Source organism: Lissotriton vulgaris, chromosome 2_1 (genome assembly GCF_964263255.1).
Source record: "Lissotriton vulgaris chromosome 2_1, aLisVul1.2, whole genome shotgun sequence".
NCBI classification, from domain to species: Eukaryota; Metazoa; Chordata; class Amphibia; order Caudata; family Salamandridae; genus Lissotriton; species Lissotriton vulgaris.
Window position 1 is genome coordinate 1,102,312,477 of NC_141687.1, and position 18,888 is coordinate 1,102,331,364.

General features: G+C 51.3%; 1 protein-coding gene across 2 annotated transcripts in view; it reads left to right on the top strand.

The window, feature by feature from the left end:
* Positions 1-18,888, top strand: part of SIK3 (SIK family kinase 3) — a 467,469-nt gene that overhangs the window by 329,039 nt on the left and 119,542 nt on the right. For both annotated transcript variants that reach the window (XM_086956798.1, XM_086956799.1), the window contains exons 14-16: positions 16,719-16,841; positions 17,724-17,824; positions 18,526-18,635. In XM_086956798.1, the coding sequence (XP_086812924.1) occupies positions 16,719-16,841; positions 17,724-17,824; positions 18,526-18,635 (334 nt within the window). The remainder of the gene's footprint in view (positions 1-16,718; positions 16,842-17,723; positions 17,825-18,525; positions 18,636-18,888) is intronic.

Genomic DNA, 18,888 nt, shown 5'->3' on the forward strand with positions numbered 1-18,888 from the left:
CACCAGATGGTGATCTAATGCAATAGTGTGTGGTTCTGCAGCCCTACATGTCAAGAACAGATGCATACTGGTAAGTAGCATTTTCCTTCCACGTTTCCTACCCAATCAACAGCTCACAGTTAGAACTGTCAGGTGCCTACTGGGTATGGTGGCCTCATGCATCGCCATAGTGCTGCATGCGTTACTACACTTGCACCTGTTACAGGAATGTCTAGCACCACAGTGTTCTCAGAGAATCTTGCGTTGATAGACAGCTGCACTCATCGATCTCTACAGTGGTGGAACAAAACCTCTTAAAGGGGTGGCCTTTTCTAGATCCTCTTCCCCACATCATTCTGACAACGGAAGCATCACTGACAGACTGGGGTGCTCACTTACAGAATCTCACAATCCAGGGTCTCTTGAATACCAAACGCTAGGGTCTCCACATCAACTTCCTAGACTTCAAGATATTCATCCAGCAATGAAAGTGTTCACACCTAACCTGACTGCCAAGGTTGCCTTGGTCACGACGCACAGTATGTCCACCATGTACTATTTTAAAAAAGGAAGGGGAGGTGGGGGGGGGGGGGGGGGGGGGGGGGAGGGCGTCACATTCTCTACAGTTATGCCCATCTCAGACCATTTGGCTTGGGCGCTACATCATAACATTCATCTGTTATTGAACATCTCCTGGTAACGGACAACAATTTTGCTGACCTCCTCAGCAGGATGCGGAAACAAGTCCACAAGTAGGAACTCCACCCCCTGAGTCCTCCCTGTCTTCCACAAGTGGGGATTTCCACAAATAGATCTGTTAGTAACTGCGGACAAGGCACAATGCCCAAACTTCGCCTCCAGGTTTGCACAACCAGTATTCAAGGGCAATGTCCTATGGTGTAGTGTAGTTCCTATATTCCCAATACACTCTGCTCATTGGAATAATATATCCTATAGAAGTGTCTACTACGTCTCTATCGAATATACTAAACTTAATTGTGAGTGCCAGCTAGCTAAGAGGTCACTGGAAACTTTCTTGAATTCACAAGAAGGGATTCGTTTCTGACAACCGCATAAACATGACATCTTTGTTCCCTAGGACTGGAATAACTATCTTCAGAGTCGTGGAAACAATAGATAAGTATTTCACTCACTCAATCGTGCTTGCTTCGTTTCTACAGAGTTTGTAGAGAAATAGTGAGACGGGCGTTTTCAATAAAAGGTTTATTGAACAGTCTTCTTTCTCGTGCAAGAGAGGTGAACTGCTACAATCGTTAGACAGAATGCAAAGTATAATGCATACAGCGAGAATAGTATTATAAAATAATATTATAATAGCATTATGTGGTTTCTAAGCAATATAAAAATACATACATAAATAACAAAGGCTAAAATACTAAACTGGTGCTTCTAAAATACGCCTACCCCAATGTACCTAACCTAGTTCTAGTACGAGGGAAGAAGTAAGTATGGTCTTTAGCATAGGTTTAGTTTTTACCAAGAATCTAACAAAGGTTTCTCTAGGTTCTTATCAGCTCCATACCTCAGAATGAAGGAGGTCTGGTATCTGTCTCGGGACTCGATTTCCCAACACCCCGCAAGGGAAGTGAGAAGCACTGGAGCTGGATTTCTCAGCAGAGGAGGGAAGCTTTCTGATGAGTGCGTCAGTTGGAGAGTTGGCTTCCTTCGACACTTGCTGTAGTGAGCTGCGTCGGGCAAGTAGGTCGTTGAACTGCTCCGAACCACCGTGCTTTGCCATAGCAAGTGAAGGTATATTTATACCTTGAAGGTGTTTAGGAATGCCATGTTTGACGTAAAGTAGGGCATATGAACATCCTGAATGAACCCCTAAGGAATGATGTTCATTGTAAAACTGAGTTCTTGGAGAAATCAATATTCAAGAAAGGGGAAGTCCCAAATGGCTTAAGCTGGTTTTCCAAGAAATCGTTGTGACGTTTGGTGAATGGATGGAAGTAGCCATGCCTGCATTTGGGTTGCATGGGCTATGCCTAAATAAGGGCTTTATTTCTATGCCTATATAAGGGCAACCGTAATTGTACCTATATAAGGGCATGAATCGGGGAAAATCCATCCGGAATCTAAAACGCCTTACAACAATGGATGAACTGGTCATGGGTTTTTGCCTATGCCTTTCCGCCTCTCCCTCTTCTCCCGTTTGTGGTCTGGAAGCTCAAGCAAACATTTCTCACACTAATACTAGTAGCTCCCAAGTGGACCTGTCAGTCTTGGTTCACAACATTAGTAGAACTATCAGTAGTTTCCCATGAGAAGCTACCCCTCAACCCTGACATTCTCACTCAGGGCCATGGAGAAATCAGGCACCCAAATCCCAATGAACTCAACCTAGCAATTTGGCTCCTGAAATCATAGAATTTGGTTATCTCGGTCTCCCGCCTGCATGTATGGCTATTCTCAAAGAAGCTTGTAAGCCTACTACTAGAACATGCTATGAAGAGATTTGTCTATTATTGCCATATTAAGAGTATCAATCCATATAATGCTGCAATACAGTACATTGTTTGTTACTTGTTGCATCTAGAGCTTTCTTGCCTTGCATTCCCATGCATACCCTTACATCTGGCTGCAGTAGCTGCTTATATGAAAAATAGGCAGCACTTATCTTTGTTCAAAGTACCAGTCATCAAGGCATTTATGGAAGATCTTAAGAGTGATTCCACCCTGGGTTCCACCTGCATCTAACTGGAATCTTAACATTGCTCTTACAAGACTTATGGGTCCACCATTTGAACCACTACATAACTTCCCTTTCGGGTTTTACCTTGGAAGGTCATCTTCTTAATTTCCATAAATCCACTCAAACGTGTTAGTAAGCTCCAGGCATTAACCTTGGAGGAGACTTTATTCCAGCTCCACAAGAGTAGGGTGGTCCTTTGCACCAAACCAAAATTCCTTCCAAAGGTGGTGTCTTATTTTCCCCTTAATCAATCAATTGAATTACCCGTCTTCTTTACTCAACCAGATTCTGTTGCAGAATGGGCTGTTCATACATTAGATGTTAACCTCATGCGCGCGGGCCGTTTTCCCGCTGTGCGCTGAGTTTTAAAAAAAACCCGCGTTACATGACGAGCTCAGCTCGTCATGAGCATATGACAGGCATAACTCACGACGAGCTGAGCTCGTCATGAGCGTCGAAGGGGTAAAAGAGCCCTTATGCACTACATTGACAGGACTAAAGACTTTTGCAAAAACAAACAACTCTTTGTTGCTTTTTCACCCCCTCATAAAGGAAATACCATATTTAAATCAGGCATTGCCAGGTGGATAGTCAAATGCATTCAGACATTAAAGCCAAAAGGACACTACCTACACCTCCTAAAGAACACTCTAGGCAACATCCCACTAGCTGATATATGTAAAGCAGCTACATGGCCTATAACACACACTTTCACTAAACATTACTGTAAGGATATTTAGATACACCAACAACCTAATGTAGGTCAGGCAGTGCTATGTACACTATTTCAAACAACTGCAAAACCCACACGTTAACCACCACTTTAGTGGGCACTGCTATACAGTCTATGCAAAGCATGGGTATCTACAGCCACACATGCCTCCAACAGATTGTTACTTACCCTGTAAGCATCTGGTGTTGGCATGTAGTGCTGCAGATTCACATTCACCCGCACCCACCCCCCTCCCCAGCCACCTGTGGCTGTTGAAGTTCCTTTCCTTTCCTTTTTTCATATGCATGGGCATTTCTTTACTTACACTTACGTTACGCTCCATTTTTATCTGCCTGCGGGAAAACAATCGTAACAATGGAAACTGCGGGAGGCCTGGCATTCTTCCCACCGCCGCTCCGGGTCCAGGGATCGTTCCCGGGACCGCTCGCAGGCCTTAGTCGTCGCTCCTCGGGCTCCAAGTCTTGCCCTCGGATTCCGGTAAGCGACGACATAAGAAGTCGTCGAAGAAGCGTGTTCGCCCTCTGACGTCCCCCCATCGGTCCTCTGATGCGGACGAGGGGGACAGGGGTTCTGCCCCTGCGGCTCCTTATGGGCCTGGGAGTCCAGCGGCCTACCTACCCTACCCGGGTCCGTTGGCAACTCCCAAACAGGTGCAAGAGTTTCTTGCTGCCATGGACCGCCTTTTTAGGCCTCTGGCTCCCGCCGGCGCACCTTCGGGCCCCGTGGTCCTGTGTCCAGATCCTGTTGGTCCGTCGGCACCGCCGGCGCATCCAGCTTCGGCGCCACAGGATCCTGCGAATTGGCTCCGGCACCACGAGGTCCAGCGCTGCCGGCTCCGGCCTCAGCGCCGCAGTGGGTACCATTCCTTTCAACCTTGCCCCGGTTCCAGGACCATTTTGTTCCTGCCTGGGATCCGTATTGGGAAGCAGCGCCGGTCCGGCCCCGTCCGACGCCATTCATGGCGCCGTTTCCAACACCGTCTGTCCCTCCTCCAGCTCCGGCTCCTCCTGCAGCAGAGGTGGAGGATTGGGAAGGGTCCGAGGACCCTCTGCCCGGTAGTGTGACTCCAAGTGGGACTCGTGGACGATCTGGAGGACGCAGGTGACCTTGATGTCTCTTCTGATCCTACAATGGAGGAGGGCGCTTCCTACACGATGGTGCTCCGTCGGACTGCTGAGGTCCTCCACCTCGATCTTTCTACGGAGACCCTCAAAACTAACCTCCTCACCGAGGTGCTCCATACGACGTCTACTTCGCTGGGGCAGCTGCTTCCCTTCAATGACGCCCTCACCGACGTCCTGTTGGAAATTTGGTAGCGCCCGGCCAGAGGGGCCCCGGTTGATAAGAATGTTGCCAGGCGTCACCGCCTGGCGCCTGGTGACCCTGCCTTTCTGACCACTCACCCTACGCCTGAGAGTCTGCTCATCCAGGCCTCGACGTCGCAGAGTGCCTTTCCCCCGGCTCCACCGGATAAGGACTCTTAAGAAGCTGGATCAGTTTGTTAAGGGGCTGTTCTCTTTGGCCAGCTTAGGGCTGCGGTCGGTGAACACCGCCTTATTAGGCCGCTTTTCCCACGCAGTGTGGGATATCGTTGCCCAGGTGTTGCCTCAGAGTCCTGAGGAGGTCGAGGCTGTACTTTTCCTGGCGGTTGCTGAGGGTAAGGATGTGGCTAAGTTTGCCATTCGGTGTGATTTGGATACCGCTGACTCGTTAGGCAGGGCGATTTCTACGACTGTGGCGCTACGTCGCCATGCCTGTTTGCGTTCTACTGGGTTCTCGCCCGATGTCCAGAGCTCGCTCATGGACATGCCTTTTGATGGCACTCGCCTGTTTGGCGATAAGGCCGATAGTGCACTGGAACGTTTTAAGGACTCGCGCGCCACGGCCTAGTCCTTGGGTCTTTCTGCAAAGAGCCCGGTCACTTCTGGATTTCGTTCCTTTTGTGGCCACGGCAGAGGCGCCCAGGCATGTTCCGTCAGCAAGCCTGTGCAGAACCAGCCTCCGCACGGTTGTGGCTTCTGCAGGGGCAGGTCTGGGAATCAGCGTGGTGGTCAGTCCGCCCCTGCTGCTTCTACCTCCAAACCTTCCTAATCCGAGCTTTGTGGAGCACCCCACACCGGTGGGTGGCAGGATCCTCCACCACCTCTGCCACTGGCGCGATATCACATTGGACAAGTGGGTTTTGCAGATCATCAACATGGGTTACTCCCTTCTTTTTCAGTCCACCCCTCCAGCCATGCCATCTCAGTACCACCGATTGTCGGGGGACCACTTGGCACTTCTCCGGCAGGAAGTCACAACCCTCTTGGCCTAGGGGGCCATCGAGTGCGTTCCTGGGCCAGAAGTAGGTAGTGGTTGTTATTCCCACTACTTTCTGGTCCCCAAGAAGGACAAAGGGGGTCTGCGTCCTATCTTGGACCTCCAGGACGTCAATCGCTTTCTCCGGAAGGAGAAGTTCAAGATGCTGAATCAATCAATCAATGTTGTAAAGTGCGCTACTTATCCGTGAGGGTCTTAAGGCGCTGAGCGATGGGGGTGCTGCTATTGCTTGAAGAGCCAGGTCTTGAGGAGTCTTCTGAAGGTGAGCAGGTCTTGGGTCTGCCGTAGGTGGATGGGGAGGGTGTTCCAGGTCTTGGCGGCGAGGAAGGAGATAGATCTGCCGCCGGAGGTTGCTCGTTGGATGCGGGGGACTGCAGCGAGGGCGTGGCCGGCAGAGCGGAGCTGGCGGGTGGGGTTGTAGAAGCTGAGATGTCTGTTGAGGTATGCTGGTCCGGCGTTGTGGAGGGCTTTGTGTGCGTGGGTGAGGAGCTTTTTAGGTTATCCTCTTGTTGACTGGTAGCCAGTGTAGTTCTCTCAGGTGGGGAGTGATGTGGCTGCAGCGGGGGATGTTGAGAATCAGTCATGCGGAGGCGTTCTGGATGCATTACAACCGTCTCAGGAGTTTGGCCAGAACTCCTGCGTAGAGTGCGTTTCCGTAGTCCAACCTGCTGCTGACGAGGGCTTCGGTGACGGTTCTTCTTGTTTCAGTGGGGATCTACTTGTAGATCCTGCGGTGCTACTGGAGGGCGTTGACGCAGGAGGAGGAGACAGCGTTGACCTGCTTAGTCATAGCAAGGGTGAAGTCGAGGATGAATCCTAGGTTGCGTGCGTGGTCGGTGGGTGTTGGTAATGTTGGTAATGTCCCAGTGTGGTCGGCCACCAGGTGTCGTCCCAGGCTGAGGGGGTGGATCTGAGGATGAGAATCTCCGTCTTGTCCGAGTTCAGCTTCAGTCGGCTGTTCCTTATCCATTCGGCGATGGCCTTCGTTCCTTCGTGGAGGTTATTTTTTTCGGTCTGGGGGTCTTTGGTGAGGGAGAGGATCAGCTGGGTGTCGTCGGCATAGGAGATGTTGTTGAGGTTGTGCTGTCGGGCGGCGGGCGAGAGGAGCCATGTAGATGTTGAACAGCGTTGGGCTGAGGGATGAGCCCAGGGATGAGCCCTGGGGTACGCCGCAGAATCTGGCTCAGGTCTTGGCTGCTCTCGACCCTGGAGACTGGATGGTAGCGTTGGACTTGCAGGACACATATTTTCACATCCCTGTCCTGCCGGCCCACCAGCGATACCTGCGGTTCACGGTAGGCCAGGAGCATTTTCAGTTTGCCGTGCTCCCCTTCGGCCTTACCAACGCCCCTCGGGTGTTCACGAAAGTGATGGCGGTGGTCGCAGCTCATCTGTGCAGGTCAGGAGTGTCAGTCTTCCCCTACCTCGACGACTGATTGTTGAAGGCTTGCCCGCCCCAGACAGTTGTCACCCACCTTCAGACTACAGCCGGCCTTCTGCCTTTGCTGGGGTTCTCCATCAAAGTGCCGAAGTCGCACCTGAGGCCCTCTCAGAAGCTCCTCTTCATCGAAGCGGTTCTGAATTTGACACAGTTTCAGGTTTATCCTCCTGAGCAGCGAGTCCTGGATATTCAGGCTATGATTCAGATCTTTCAGCCTCTATCCTGGGTTTCAGTCAGGATGACCCTCCGGCTCCTGGGCCTGATAGCCTCCTGCATCCTGCTAGTGCAACATGCCAGATGGCATATGCGGGCTCTGCAGTGGAACCTGAAGTTCCAGTGGGCACAGCATCAGGGCAACCTGTCCGATCATGTCCAGATTTCGGAGGGCACTGCACGACACTTGCAGTGGTGGCTCACGAATCGCGATTGGGTCAATGGCAGATCCCTCTCCCTTCCCCAACCGGAGCACACAGTGGTGATGGATGCGTCTCTCCTGGGATGGGGAGACCACTTGGGAGAGGCGGAGATCAGAGGCCTCTGGTCTCCTGCAGAGTCCCGGCTCCATATCAACCTTCTGGAGCTGCAAGCGATCCGACTTGCACTGAAAGCATTCCTTCCCTCTGTCTGGGAAAGTGTAGTGCAGGTGTTCACGGACAACAGCACCGCCATGTGTTATTGCAACAAACAGGCCGGGGTGGGGTCCTGGACCCTTTGTCAGGAGGCCCTGCACCTCTGGATATGGCTGGAACATCAAGGCATCACCTTGGTGGTTCAACTCCTGGCAGGTTCCCTGAACGCCAGGGTGGACAAACTCAGCCGTCTGTGCTTGATGGATTACGAATGGCGTCTGAACTTGTGGCCCGAGGTCTCTTTCAACAGTGGGGAGAGCCTTGGTTAGATCTATTCGCCACCGAAGAGAATGCGCAATGTCAGCAGTTCTGCGCGTTGGAATTTCCAAGGCGGCACTCGCTCTGCGACGCTTTTTGTTGCGAGTGGAGCTGCGTTCTGTATTCCTTTCCCCCTATACCACTTCTGCCCAGAGTGCTGAAGAAGATCAGGCACGACCGGGCCCAAGTCATCCTTGTGGCCCCTGATTGTGCACAAAGATACTGGTGTTCGAGGCATGTGGGCTGCTGAATTCATATCTGTGCATAGTCCGCCACCTAGTGTTGGGTCCGGATGATTGCACATTGTTGTCCTGGAAGAGTCTTCGAAGTATCACGAGATAGGTGGCTCCTCCCCTGGACTACAGTGCGCATGGGCATCGCCTCCATCCCCAGATTGTTTTTTTCCGCCATCGGGTTCGGATGTGTTTTCGGTTCCCTCTATCGGAACCGATAGTTGTTCGACTTTTACTCGAGACCAAAAGGTCTTTAGGCTGGGCGTCGGTATAGTTGCGTTCGGGTTTCTTACTGACTCTCAGCTCCGATCTCCTACACTACACCCTTTGCTATGGAGCGGACTCCATTCAAGAAGTGTCCGCTGTGTCACTCTAAATACTCGCACCTCGACGTGCACCCCGTGTGCAATACATGCTTGTCACCGGATCACCGTGAAGACACCTGCATGGCGTGTTCCAAATTTAGGAGTAAGAAGACTCTGAAGATTCGCCGGGCTAATCGGCTCCAGGCTCAATTGTCGGCTTCGGCGCCCCCGCCTGATGACATCTTTCAGGAATCTGTCGAGGAAGCGGACGACGTACAAGGATCGGACTCTGGCCCCGCGTCTGAGGAAGAGACCTATGACGCGGATGAGGAGGCCTACGACGAAGTCTCCGGTGAGGTAGGGGACGACAAACTGATTTGTGCCACGATGGGTGATAGCTCGGAGGAAGAGCATCCCCAACCAGACTCCGGGGTTACTCCCCGTCATACGGCCCAGGTCGAGGGATCGCCTTCGGGCCTTACCCAAGATCTAACTTTAAGTCCTACGTCCCCGCCCCCGGGCCCGGTCACGGACATTTCTGCCAAGAAACCGAAAGTGAAGCCAACTGGTCTCGCCCCTTCGGATGCGAAACCGAAACCGAAAGTGGCGCTAGTGAAGAAGGTTCTGGAGGCGTCAACTTCCACGAAACCCAAAATGGCCGACTTGAAGAGCCACGCCAAAATGGCCGACCACAAGAGCCGCGCCAAAATGGCCGACCCGAAGCCTTTGGGGTCGGCGCCGAAGGTGACGGCACCCGACGCGGCTGCGTCGGCACCGAAAGGGGTCGCGGACCCGAAGACGGCTTCGAAGAAGCGTCACGCCGACGGTGCGCCAGGCCATGGGGCGTCGGCACCGAAGAAGAGGCCTACCGACGACCGGGCTCTCGGAGACGAAGAGTCGCTCGAGACGGTTCAGCCCTCGGCATCCCTTACAAAGAAGGTGGGAGAATCCTTAAGGCGGATCCAACAGTCTACTGTGGTTCCCAGCCAGGACACTGTAGTGCCTAAGCCCACGCCGAAGCCTGCCAAGGAACAAACGCCCATTCGTTTTACCCTTCCTCCCAAGTCGGCGCCGAAGGCTTTCGCGCCTAAGCAGAGCGGACACTCTCAAGAAGTGTTGACGCCGAAGGCTGCATTGGTGGTATCGAAGCTTCGGCTCCAACCGCTGGCGGTGGAGGAACGTCGTGAGGTGATCATCGACGCCAACACCGGAAAATTATCGCTCCTCAAGCGAAAGATTACATCGGAGCCGGCCTTGGAACCTTTTAGGATTCCACTCAAGAACAAGAGAGACTCTTCGGCTCTGATGGAACCTCTGTCTCCACAGGCCCCGGAACACTCGCCGGCACACTCCCCCGTGCCTGAGGTGGACGAGGAAGAGGATGAGTACAACTATCCTGCCTACTCGGATCCGGAAGAGGAGCATGTGCCCTGGACAGCAGGAGGCGACGCAGACGACCCGCAGTCGGGCCAGGACACTCAACTTTTCGCCGCGAAGACGTCCCCGACGGAGGACTCGGCGGCATTCAATGCATTAATAGAGAGAGCTGCAGCGAACCATGACGTCGAACTGCACTCCGACCCCGTGGATGCCGATTTCTTGGTCGACACCTTCTCAGTAGCCGAAAAACAAGTCAAGACACTGCCGATGCTTAAAGGGGTGCTGAAGCATGCACAGGAGGTGTTCAAGGAACCCACCCGGGCGCGGGTGGTCAACCCTCGCATCGACAGGAAGTATAAGGCGGCGCCCACGGACCCCACGTACATTAAGGGACATTTGCCATTGGACTCCCTGGTGGTGTCCAACGCTCGAAAAAGGGCGAATTCGCAGACTACTGGTGATGCTCCTCCCCCAGATAAGGAATCCAAAATATTTGAAGCATCAGGCAAACGCATTGCTGCGCAGGCAGCAAACATATGGAGGATCTCTAACACCCAAGCCCTGCTTGCACGTTATGATAGGGCCCATTACGACACATTAGAGGCCATCCTGCAACACTTGCCTGACCAATACAAGGAGGCGGGGGAGATGCTCATTCAGGAGGGTAAACTTATAACAAATGCATCCATCAAATGTGCCCTTGACGTGGCAGACACTGCCTCCAGGGCTATCAATACTAGCGTTTTACTTAGACGCCATGCCTGGCTTCGAATTTCTGGGTTCAAACCCGACATACAAACCACTATATTGGGTCAAACAGTGAATCCTGACCATCTGTTCGGCCCTGAGGTGGATGCCTCCCTAGAAAAGATGAAGAAAGATACCGAAACTGCCAAGTCTATGGGGGCTTTGCAAAGCCAGCAGTTTCGGGGGAGTTCTTTTCGCCGCTCCAATTCAAGTGGCACCTCAAGGGGCCAGGCATCCCAGTCAACGCAATACTACAAGGGTAACACCCAGTCCTCGTATAACAACAACAAGGGCAGGGGTGGCTACAGAGGCAATAATATCAAAGGCAGGGGACGTGGAAACAATGCCTCCAGGTCCACCACCTCCAACAAGCAGTGACGTCTTGTCACTCCCCCCCGATCACACGACACCTGTCGGGGGGAGACTCCAGCAGTTCCTGCCGGCGTGGAGGTCCATCACCACGGACAGGTGGGTGAGGTCTATTATCCAGTGCGGGTACTGTCTAGAACTTACGTCCATTCCACCGGACATACCGCCAAGAGGCCGTGCTATGTCCGACGAGCATTTGACCTTGTTGCAGCAAGAAGTACTGGTCATGCTGCAAAAAGGGGCAATAGAGCTCGTTCCATTGCAAGAACGGGGAACAGGAGTTTACTCCCTGTATTTTCTAATCCCCAAAAAGGACGGATCACTCAGGCCGATCCTGGACCTCAGGCCCCTGAACTGGTACATCAACTCGGAGCACTTCCATATGCTCACATTGCAGCAGGTGCTTCCCCTGCTTCAGCAAGGGGACTTCCTAGCAACGCTGGATCTGAAGGATGCCTATTTCCATATTCCCCTGCATCCTTCCCACAGAAAGTATCTCCGATTCAAGATCTTAGACCAGCATTACCAGTTCAGAGTCCTGCCGTTCGGGGTCACCACGGCACCGAGAGTATTTACAAAGTGCCTAGCGACTGTGGCGGCGCATCTCCGTCGCCAGCACATCCATGTCTTTCCGTATCTAGACGACTGGCTTATTCAGGCAAAGACGGAGCAGCAGTGCGTGGACCACGTGTCACGCACCATTCATCTCCTGCACGATCTGGGATTCTCTCTGAACTACCCAAAGTCCCATCTCCAGCCCGCCCACGTGCGACAGTATCTGGGCGCGACGATCGATACTCTGGCAGCCACTGCGCAGCCGAATTCAGTGAGAATCGCCAGTATCCAGGCGCTGATCCAACGGTTCAGACCCCAGCACTCGCTTCCGGCGAAGGTGTTCATGCAGTTGATAGGCATGATGGCCTCCTGCATCTCCATTGTCCCGCACGCGAGACTACATATGCGTCCGCTTCAGGAGTGCCTAGCACGTCAGTGGACTCAGGCTCATGGGCAACTAACAGACCTAGTGTTGGTGAGCGGTCGGGCATACAACTCTCTGCATTGGTGGAATCCACAAAACCTTTGCAAGGGCCGACCATTCCAAGAGCCTGTCCCACAGATCATCCTGACAACGGACGCCTCTCTCCAGGGATGGGGAGCGCATGTACTCCACTACACTGTGCAGGGACTATGGACACTTCAGCAAAGGAAGATGCACATCAATGTGTTGGAACTGATGGCAATCTTCATGGCCTTAAAGGCGTTCAAAGTACATCTGTGCAACAAGGTCGTGTTGATCCGGACGGACAACATGACGGCCATGTACTACATCCAGAAGCAGGGAGGCACACACTCTCCACAGCTGTCTCATCTGGCTCAGAGCATGTGGAAGTGGGCCATTCAGAGGAACATCTTTCTCATGGCAGAACATCTCCCAGGCAAGGACAATCAAATGGCGGATCTGCTCAGCAGACACAGCCATCAGATGCACGAGTGGGAGTTACATCCATCAGTACTCCAACCGTACTTCCAAAGGTGGGGTCATCCAGAGATAGACCTGTTCGCCACAAAGGAGAACGCAAAATGCCAAAGCTTCGCCGCCAGATTCCCACACCCCCAATCACAGGGCAATGCGATGTGGATGAACTGGTCAGGCAGATTTGCGTACGCTTTTCCCCCAGCACCTCTGATACCGCTGGTGGCACGCAAGCTCAGGCAACACTCGATGACGCTCCTGGTTGCTCCAACGTGGGCTCGCCAACCGTGGTACACCACGTTTCTGGAACTCTCCGTGGTACCGCATCAAAGGCTTCATCTCACTCCCAGCCTTCTGACGCAGAGCCATGGCGACATTCAGCACCCAGATCCGCAACAGCTCAACCTGGCGATCTGGCTCCTGAAGTCCTAGAGTTTGGCTACCTTAATCTTCCTCCCGATTGCATGGACATCATTCGGGAGGCAAGAAAGCCCACTACTAGAGCTTGTTATGCGGCTAAATGGAAGAGGTTTGTCGTCTACTGCGTGGAGCACAGCATTGACCCGCTAGACGCTTCCATTCAAAACATCATATGCTACCTCTTTCACCTGTATCGTTGTAATCTAGCTTACTCTTCCATCCGCATTCACCTGTCGGCTATGGCAGCATACCTCCAGAATAGGCAGCACCTGTCACTCTTCAAGGTCCCTGCTATCAAGGCTTTTCTGGAAGGACCCAAAAGAGTCATTCCACCAAGGACTCCACCAGCTCCGGAATGGAACCTCAATGTGGTTCTTACAAGGCTGATGGGTCCTCCCTTTGAGCCACTACACTCTTGTGAGCTGCAATTTTTAACCTGGAAGGTTGCGTTCCTAGTAGCAATCACATCGCTACGGAGGGTTAGCGAACTGCAGGCGCTCACCATCCAAGAACCTTTCTTCCAGGTACATGCTAACAGGGTGGTGCTCCGCACTAACCCTAAGTTCTTACCAAAAGTGGTCTCACACTTTCACTTAAACCAAACCATTGAATTGCCGGTGTTTTTCCAAAACCCAGAGACGCTGGCGGAGCGGATGCTCCACACCCTTGATGTAAAAAGGGCTTTGATGTATTATGTGGACAGGACAAAAGATTTCCGCAAAACCCAACAACTTTTTGTTGCTTTTGCCACACAACACAAGGGAAATGCAATCTCCAAAGCAGGAATAGCTAGATGGATAGTAAAGTGCATTCAGATCTGCTACGCTAAAGCAAAGCGCACTCTCACTATACCACCGAGGGCCCACTCCACTAGGAAGTTGGGGGCCTCTATGGCTTTCTTAGGTAACATTCCCTTAGAAGACATCTGTAGAGCAGCCACATGGTCTACCACTCATACTTTCACTAAGCACTACTGTGTAGACGTGCATTCAAAACAACAGGCAGCTGTTGGTCAGGCTGTTCTAAAAACACTTTTTCAGACTGCTGCAGCTGGCACGGGCGGCCGCCGCTAATGGAGGGACTGCTATGTATTCTATGCACAGATATGAATTCAGCAGCCCACATGCCTCTAACTGCAAATGCTACTTACCAGTATGCATCTGTTCTTGGCATGTAGGGCTGCTGACATTCATATCGCCCACCCTCCTCCCCGGCGCCTGTAGCAGCTGCAGTATGTATTCATATACACATATATGCTCATAGCATGGTCATCACTCACTTCTCACTCCATCTCTGCCAATGGCTAAAAACAATCTGGGGATGGAGGCGATGCCCATGCGCACTGTAGTCCAGGGGAGGAGCCACCTATCTCGTGATACTTCGAAGACTCTTCCAGGACAACAATGTGCAATCATCCGGACCCAACACTAGGTGGCGGACTATGCACAGATATGAATGTCAGCAGCCCTACATGCCAAGAACAGATGCATACTGGTAAGTAGCATTTGCAATCGCGAGCTACTCATCCTGGCGATCGATCCCCCAATCCTACTGCCTCTTCGGGAGGATCTTCTGTCGCAGCAGCAGGGGACGGTCCTCCGCCCGAACCTGTCCAGCCTCCACCTCCATGCATGGAGGTTGAGCGGCGACAGTTGACAGCTTTGGATCTTCCTCCTGAAGTCTGTGATGTCATTCTGGCAGCCAGGCGTCCCTCCACGAAAACAATATACGCCTGCAGGTGAAACAAGTTTATGGCATGGTGCACAGATAAGTCTGTGGATCCCCTTTCTGCCCCTCTTGCCGAAGTCCTTCTGTTCTTTCTTTCCTTGGCCAGGCAGGGCTCTGCTCTGGACACTATCAAGGTTTATCTTTCTGCCATCTCCACTTTCTACGGCTTCCTGATCAGCCTTCTCTTTTTAAGTCCCCGGTTGTTAACCGTTTCCTGAAAGGCATTATACACACGTTCCCTCCGGTCCCGTTTATAATGCTTTAGTGAGATTTGAATCTTGTGTTGACTTATTTGATGTGCGCTCCCTTTGAGCCGCTTCACAACTGTCCTTTACTTCTTCTCACCTTAAAGACTGCTTTCCTGGTTGCTCTCACCGCTGCCAGAGGAGTGAGTGAGCTGCAGGCTCTGTCTTCTAAACCTTCTTTCCTTTCTGTTCATCCGGACTAGGTGGTTTTACGGACATGTCCTTCTTTCTTGCCAAAGGTTGTTACGCCCTTCCACATCAGGCAGACCATCACTTTGCCCACCTTTTTTCCGCCTCGGCATCCTTCTAAAGAGGAGGAGAGGCTCCATCGTCTGGACCCAACACGTGCGCACTCATTCTTTTTGACGCGCACACAGCAGTTCCGGGTGGCTTACCAGCTCTTTGTTGGCTACGTGGGTGCCAAAAAAGGTTGGGCCGTGCACAAACTGACCGTCTCTCTCGTTGGTTGTTCGCTGCATGAAGGCCTGTTACTCCATGGCTAAGAAGGAGCCTCCTGTGGGGCTGCATGCCCATTCCACCAGAGCAATGGCAGCCACTACTGTCTTGGGACGCGGCGTTCCCTTGCAGGGCATTTGTCAGGCAGCTACTCGGGCCTCGCTGCACACGTTTACCAAGCATTACTGCCTTGACAGTCAAGTCCAGAGAGGCGGCTTCTTTGGCCGTTCTGTTCTCCATAACTTTCTGGTGTAATCTTGTTCGCAGACCCACCACCGGGGTTTGTATTGCTGCGGTATCTACTTTATGGTAAGGAATCTATCACTAACGTAGCTCTTTCAGATGCACAAGTTACTACTTGTTTAACAATATATCTGTAAGAGACATTAGTTGGTGATAGATTCCTTACCGACCCACCCATCCTCCCCTTTCTGCGAACCGATTATTAGGGTTAAGGTCATCCCTTTCAGGGCCCTAGTTTCAATGCACCAGTGGTCAGTATCTTGTATAGCTCTGCGTTCCTGGTGCAGAAAGTCGTGCACAGAACTGCCGCCAGCACGCAGGGGTGGCGCCTAAATAGTCTCCGTAACATCATCTCGGTGCATACAACGCCAGCGAGGCACGCGGAGCCGCAGGATGCCACCTACTAACGCGCAGGGGTACTGCTAGGCAAAACTTTCTGGATCCAGTCTGACGCCTGGGTATATTCTAAGGTAAGGAATCTATCACTAACTAATGTCTCTTACAGATATATCGTTAGGCAAGTAGTTACTTGTGCGCCAAGAACAGATGCTCACAGGGTAAGTAACATAATCCATCCTTGCTTTGTTTAAGTATTTGTGAGTGGCCCCTTATTTCTCCATGTTGAACAGAAGCTTGAGAAGGCATGCTTGTTTTCCCGCTTTGTGTACTCATTGTGGTTTCTATAAGTGTGTGCGAAAAGTGGAAGAGTCAGTCAGTCATGCATGGTTGGGATGTTATAGAGGATCTAAGGCTTGGTTCTTATGCCGTAGAGAAGTTGTGTAGTTTGTGACTGTGTTGAGCTTGGCAGAAGATTAAAGGGAGGGAGTTCTCTGGCTGTCGTGCTTATCTGGGTTGGGGATATTGAGGATGGACTTTGGGATTGTTGGAGGTCCTCCGATGCATTTTCCTTGGTCCTTATGATGTAGTCTGTAGGGTCTGCACTGTTGGTGGTTGTGGAACATTTGGGTTTCTTTTGGTGGGAAGCACTTAGTGGTTCTACTACTCTGGGGACATTCATCAGTATCCTCTGGTCTCCTTTGCAGGAGTACGAACAACTTCAAAAGATGTACGGTGTGCAGGTTGACGAGAGGACTTTGGAGCAGACTCAACAGCAGCACATACTCTACCAGCAGGAACAGCACCAAATCCTCCATCAGCAGATACAGGTATTCACCCCTGCAACTTTAGGGAAGAGGTTGTATCCCAGGATCCTAATAGGGTGAAAATAAATGTATGACCCTCACAGAGAGTATTCTCCAGCCCCTACTTAATTGAGGGGAGCTGTGATATAAAGTTAGGTCTATCACATGCTACAAATGTATGCGTCTGTATCATAAGGCCGCCATTCCTCCGCCTGGGCCTTCAAATGAAGATATGATTCCTACAGAATGCTGACAGGCTCCAGTTATGGCCGTTACGGAGAGACTCATCCTGCCCTGCATCTTTTTGACTAAAGATTCAGCACCCCAAACCCTCTCAGGCTGCTGCCACTATTTACTTACTGGCTTGTTCCTGGTCATTACACATTGAGCTGGGCATTGAGTGCCAATAAGAAGATGCCCGAGATTGAAGTAGCTTAAAACTGGTTTGTATTCAGGTCTGCGTCCTGGCGGAAGCTCAGACACTTTTGTCGCAGGGTTACGAAGTTATTTCTCTGTGGCAGACTACTAAGGATTGTCAGTTCTAATGTCTGCCATTATTTTCATCATCTGTGGTATATCGCCACTCCCCCTTTGACATTCTCCCTACTCTCCCTCTAGCTTATTTACCCGCTTTCACTCTGGCATACACCTGATTTGTGTCATGTCAATCTCTGCATTTTCTCGCACCTTTTTTGTATCTCCCCCCTGTCGTTCTCTCTTGGCCATGTTACTATAATTGTGTACCACCTCATGGCTGGCTCATTTGATAATAGCGGGAAAAACTTATTGCTGTGTAATGTCGACTGAAACCCTTAAGTCGTGAGGGAAGGGGGCCTTGCCTTTTGTGACTTTTACTTAAGGTTTCTCTGGTTCAGTAACTCTTCTCTTCGCTCTTTTTCAAATCAGGACTGTATCCGACCAGCACAGCCTTCACCTCCCCTTCAACCTCAGGCGATGGGACAAGCTTGTGAAAACCAGCCAACTCTCCTTACTCACCAGCTACAGAGGTAACCCCATGGGGGATGCAGTACAGTAAATCTTTAGTAGGATGGTGTATGGGTAAGGGCTGCTCTGCCTGTGGAACACACTGCAGCAATTTCTGGCAAGAACCAGTAACACAGAACTCTGCTATAGCTGGCGCTTCCCATTCATACACGCTAACAGTAGTGTTGGTATCGCCTAGTAATAATGCAGTTCTTCCCGAAGTACATATCACAAACAAACACGCTCAGTGAGTCAAACCTCAAAGTTCAGGGAGCTCTGCCAGCAGCTCCTTTTACTTTTATACACACCAGCATTGTGGACCTGCTCCTGGTAATGAAAGGTTGTATCTTAAGTTGCTTGTCCCATTCAGCTTGTCCGCGTCATGCTGGCTGATATACCCTCAATTTCCCAATACTTCACTCGCCCTACCCTCACTTTTCATACTGCTCAACTCCCTTCATTCTTATCCCTGAACAGCAAATGTGTCACTGATCTGTAAGTAAAGATGTGCATTCTGCGTGGACATTCATATAGCACTTTTTAATGAAAGTGCTGCCTTTTTCCAGGTTTTGCATTTGTGCCTCTGTTATTGTTCAATAATCAAATAACAAGCACTGTTTTGGCACGTGGGACCTGCACTAAGCATTCGCAAATCCTTTACATGTACATGTTAACACTTGCCCTGCTGGAACCTACAGTTATTTCTTTGTTTTTCCCATCATAGGTTACGAATCCAGCCATCTAGTCCACCTCCGACCCATCCCAGCAATCACCTCTTTCGCCAACCAAATAACAGCCCTCCCCCTGTCACCAGCACTATGCTGCAGAATCACGGTAAGTACATAAGACTCTGTAGGTCACCTGATAGTATGTCACTTGCTGTACACTACGTCTTTGGCTTTTTTAGATTTTGCTGTATCAAAGCGAACTGTGAGTATCCAGCTGGCCCTTGTCTTCCACTTGGTGGAACTGCCAGTTGTAATTTTATTTCTGGTATAGTTGTAGAGCACAAAATTATTTCCCCACACAGGATTTGTTTACACAAAAAATAGACATACCATAGCCTTGTAATGTACAACTAGTAGCA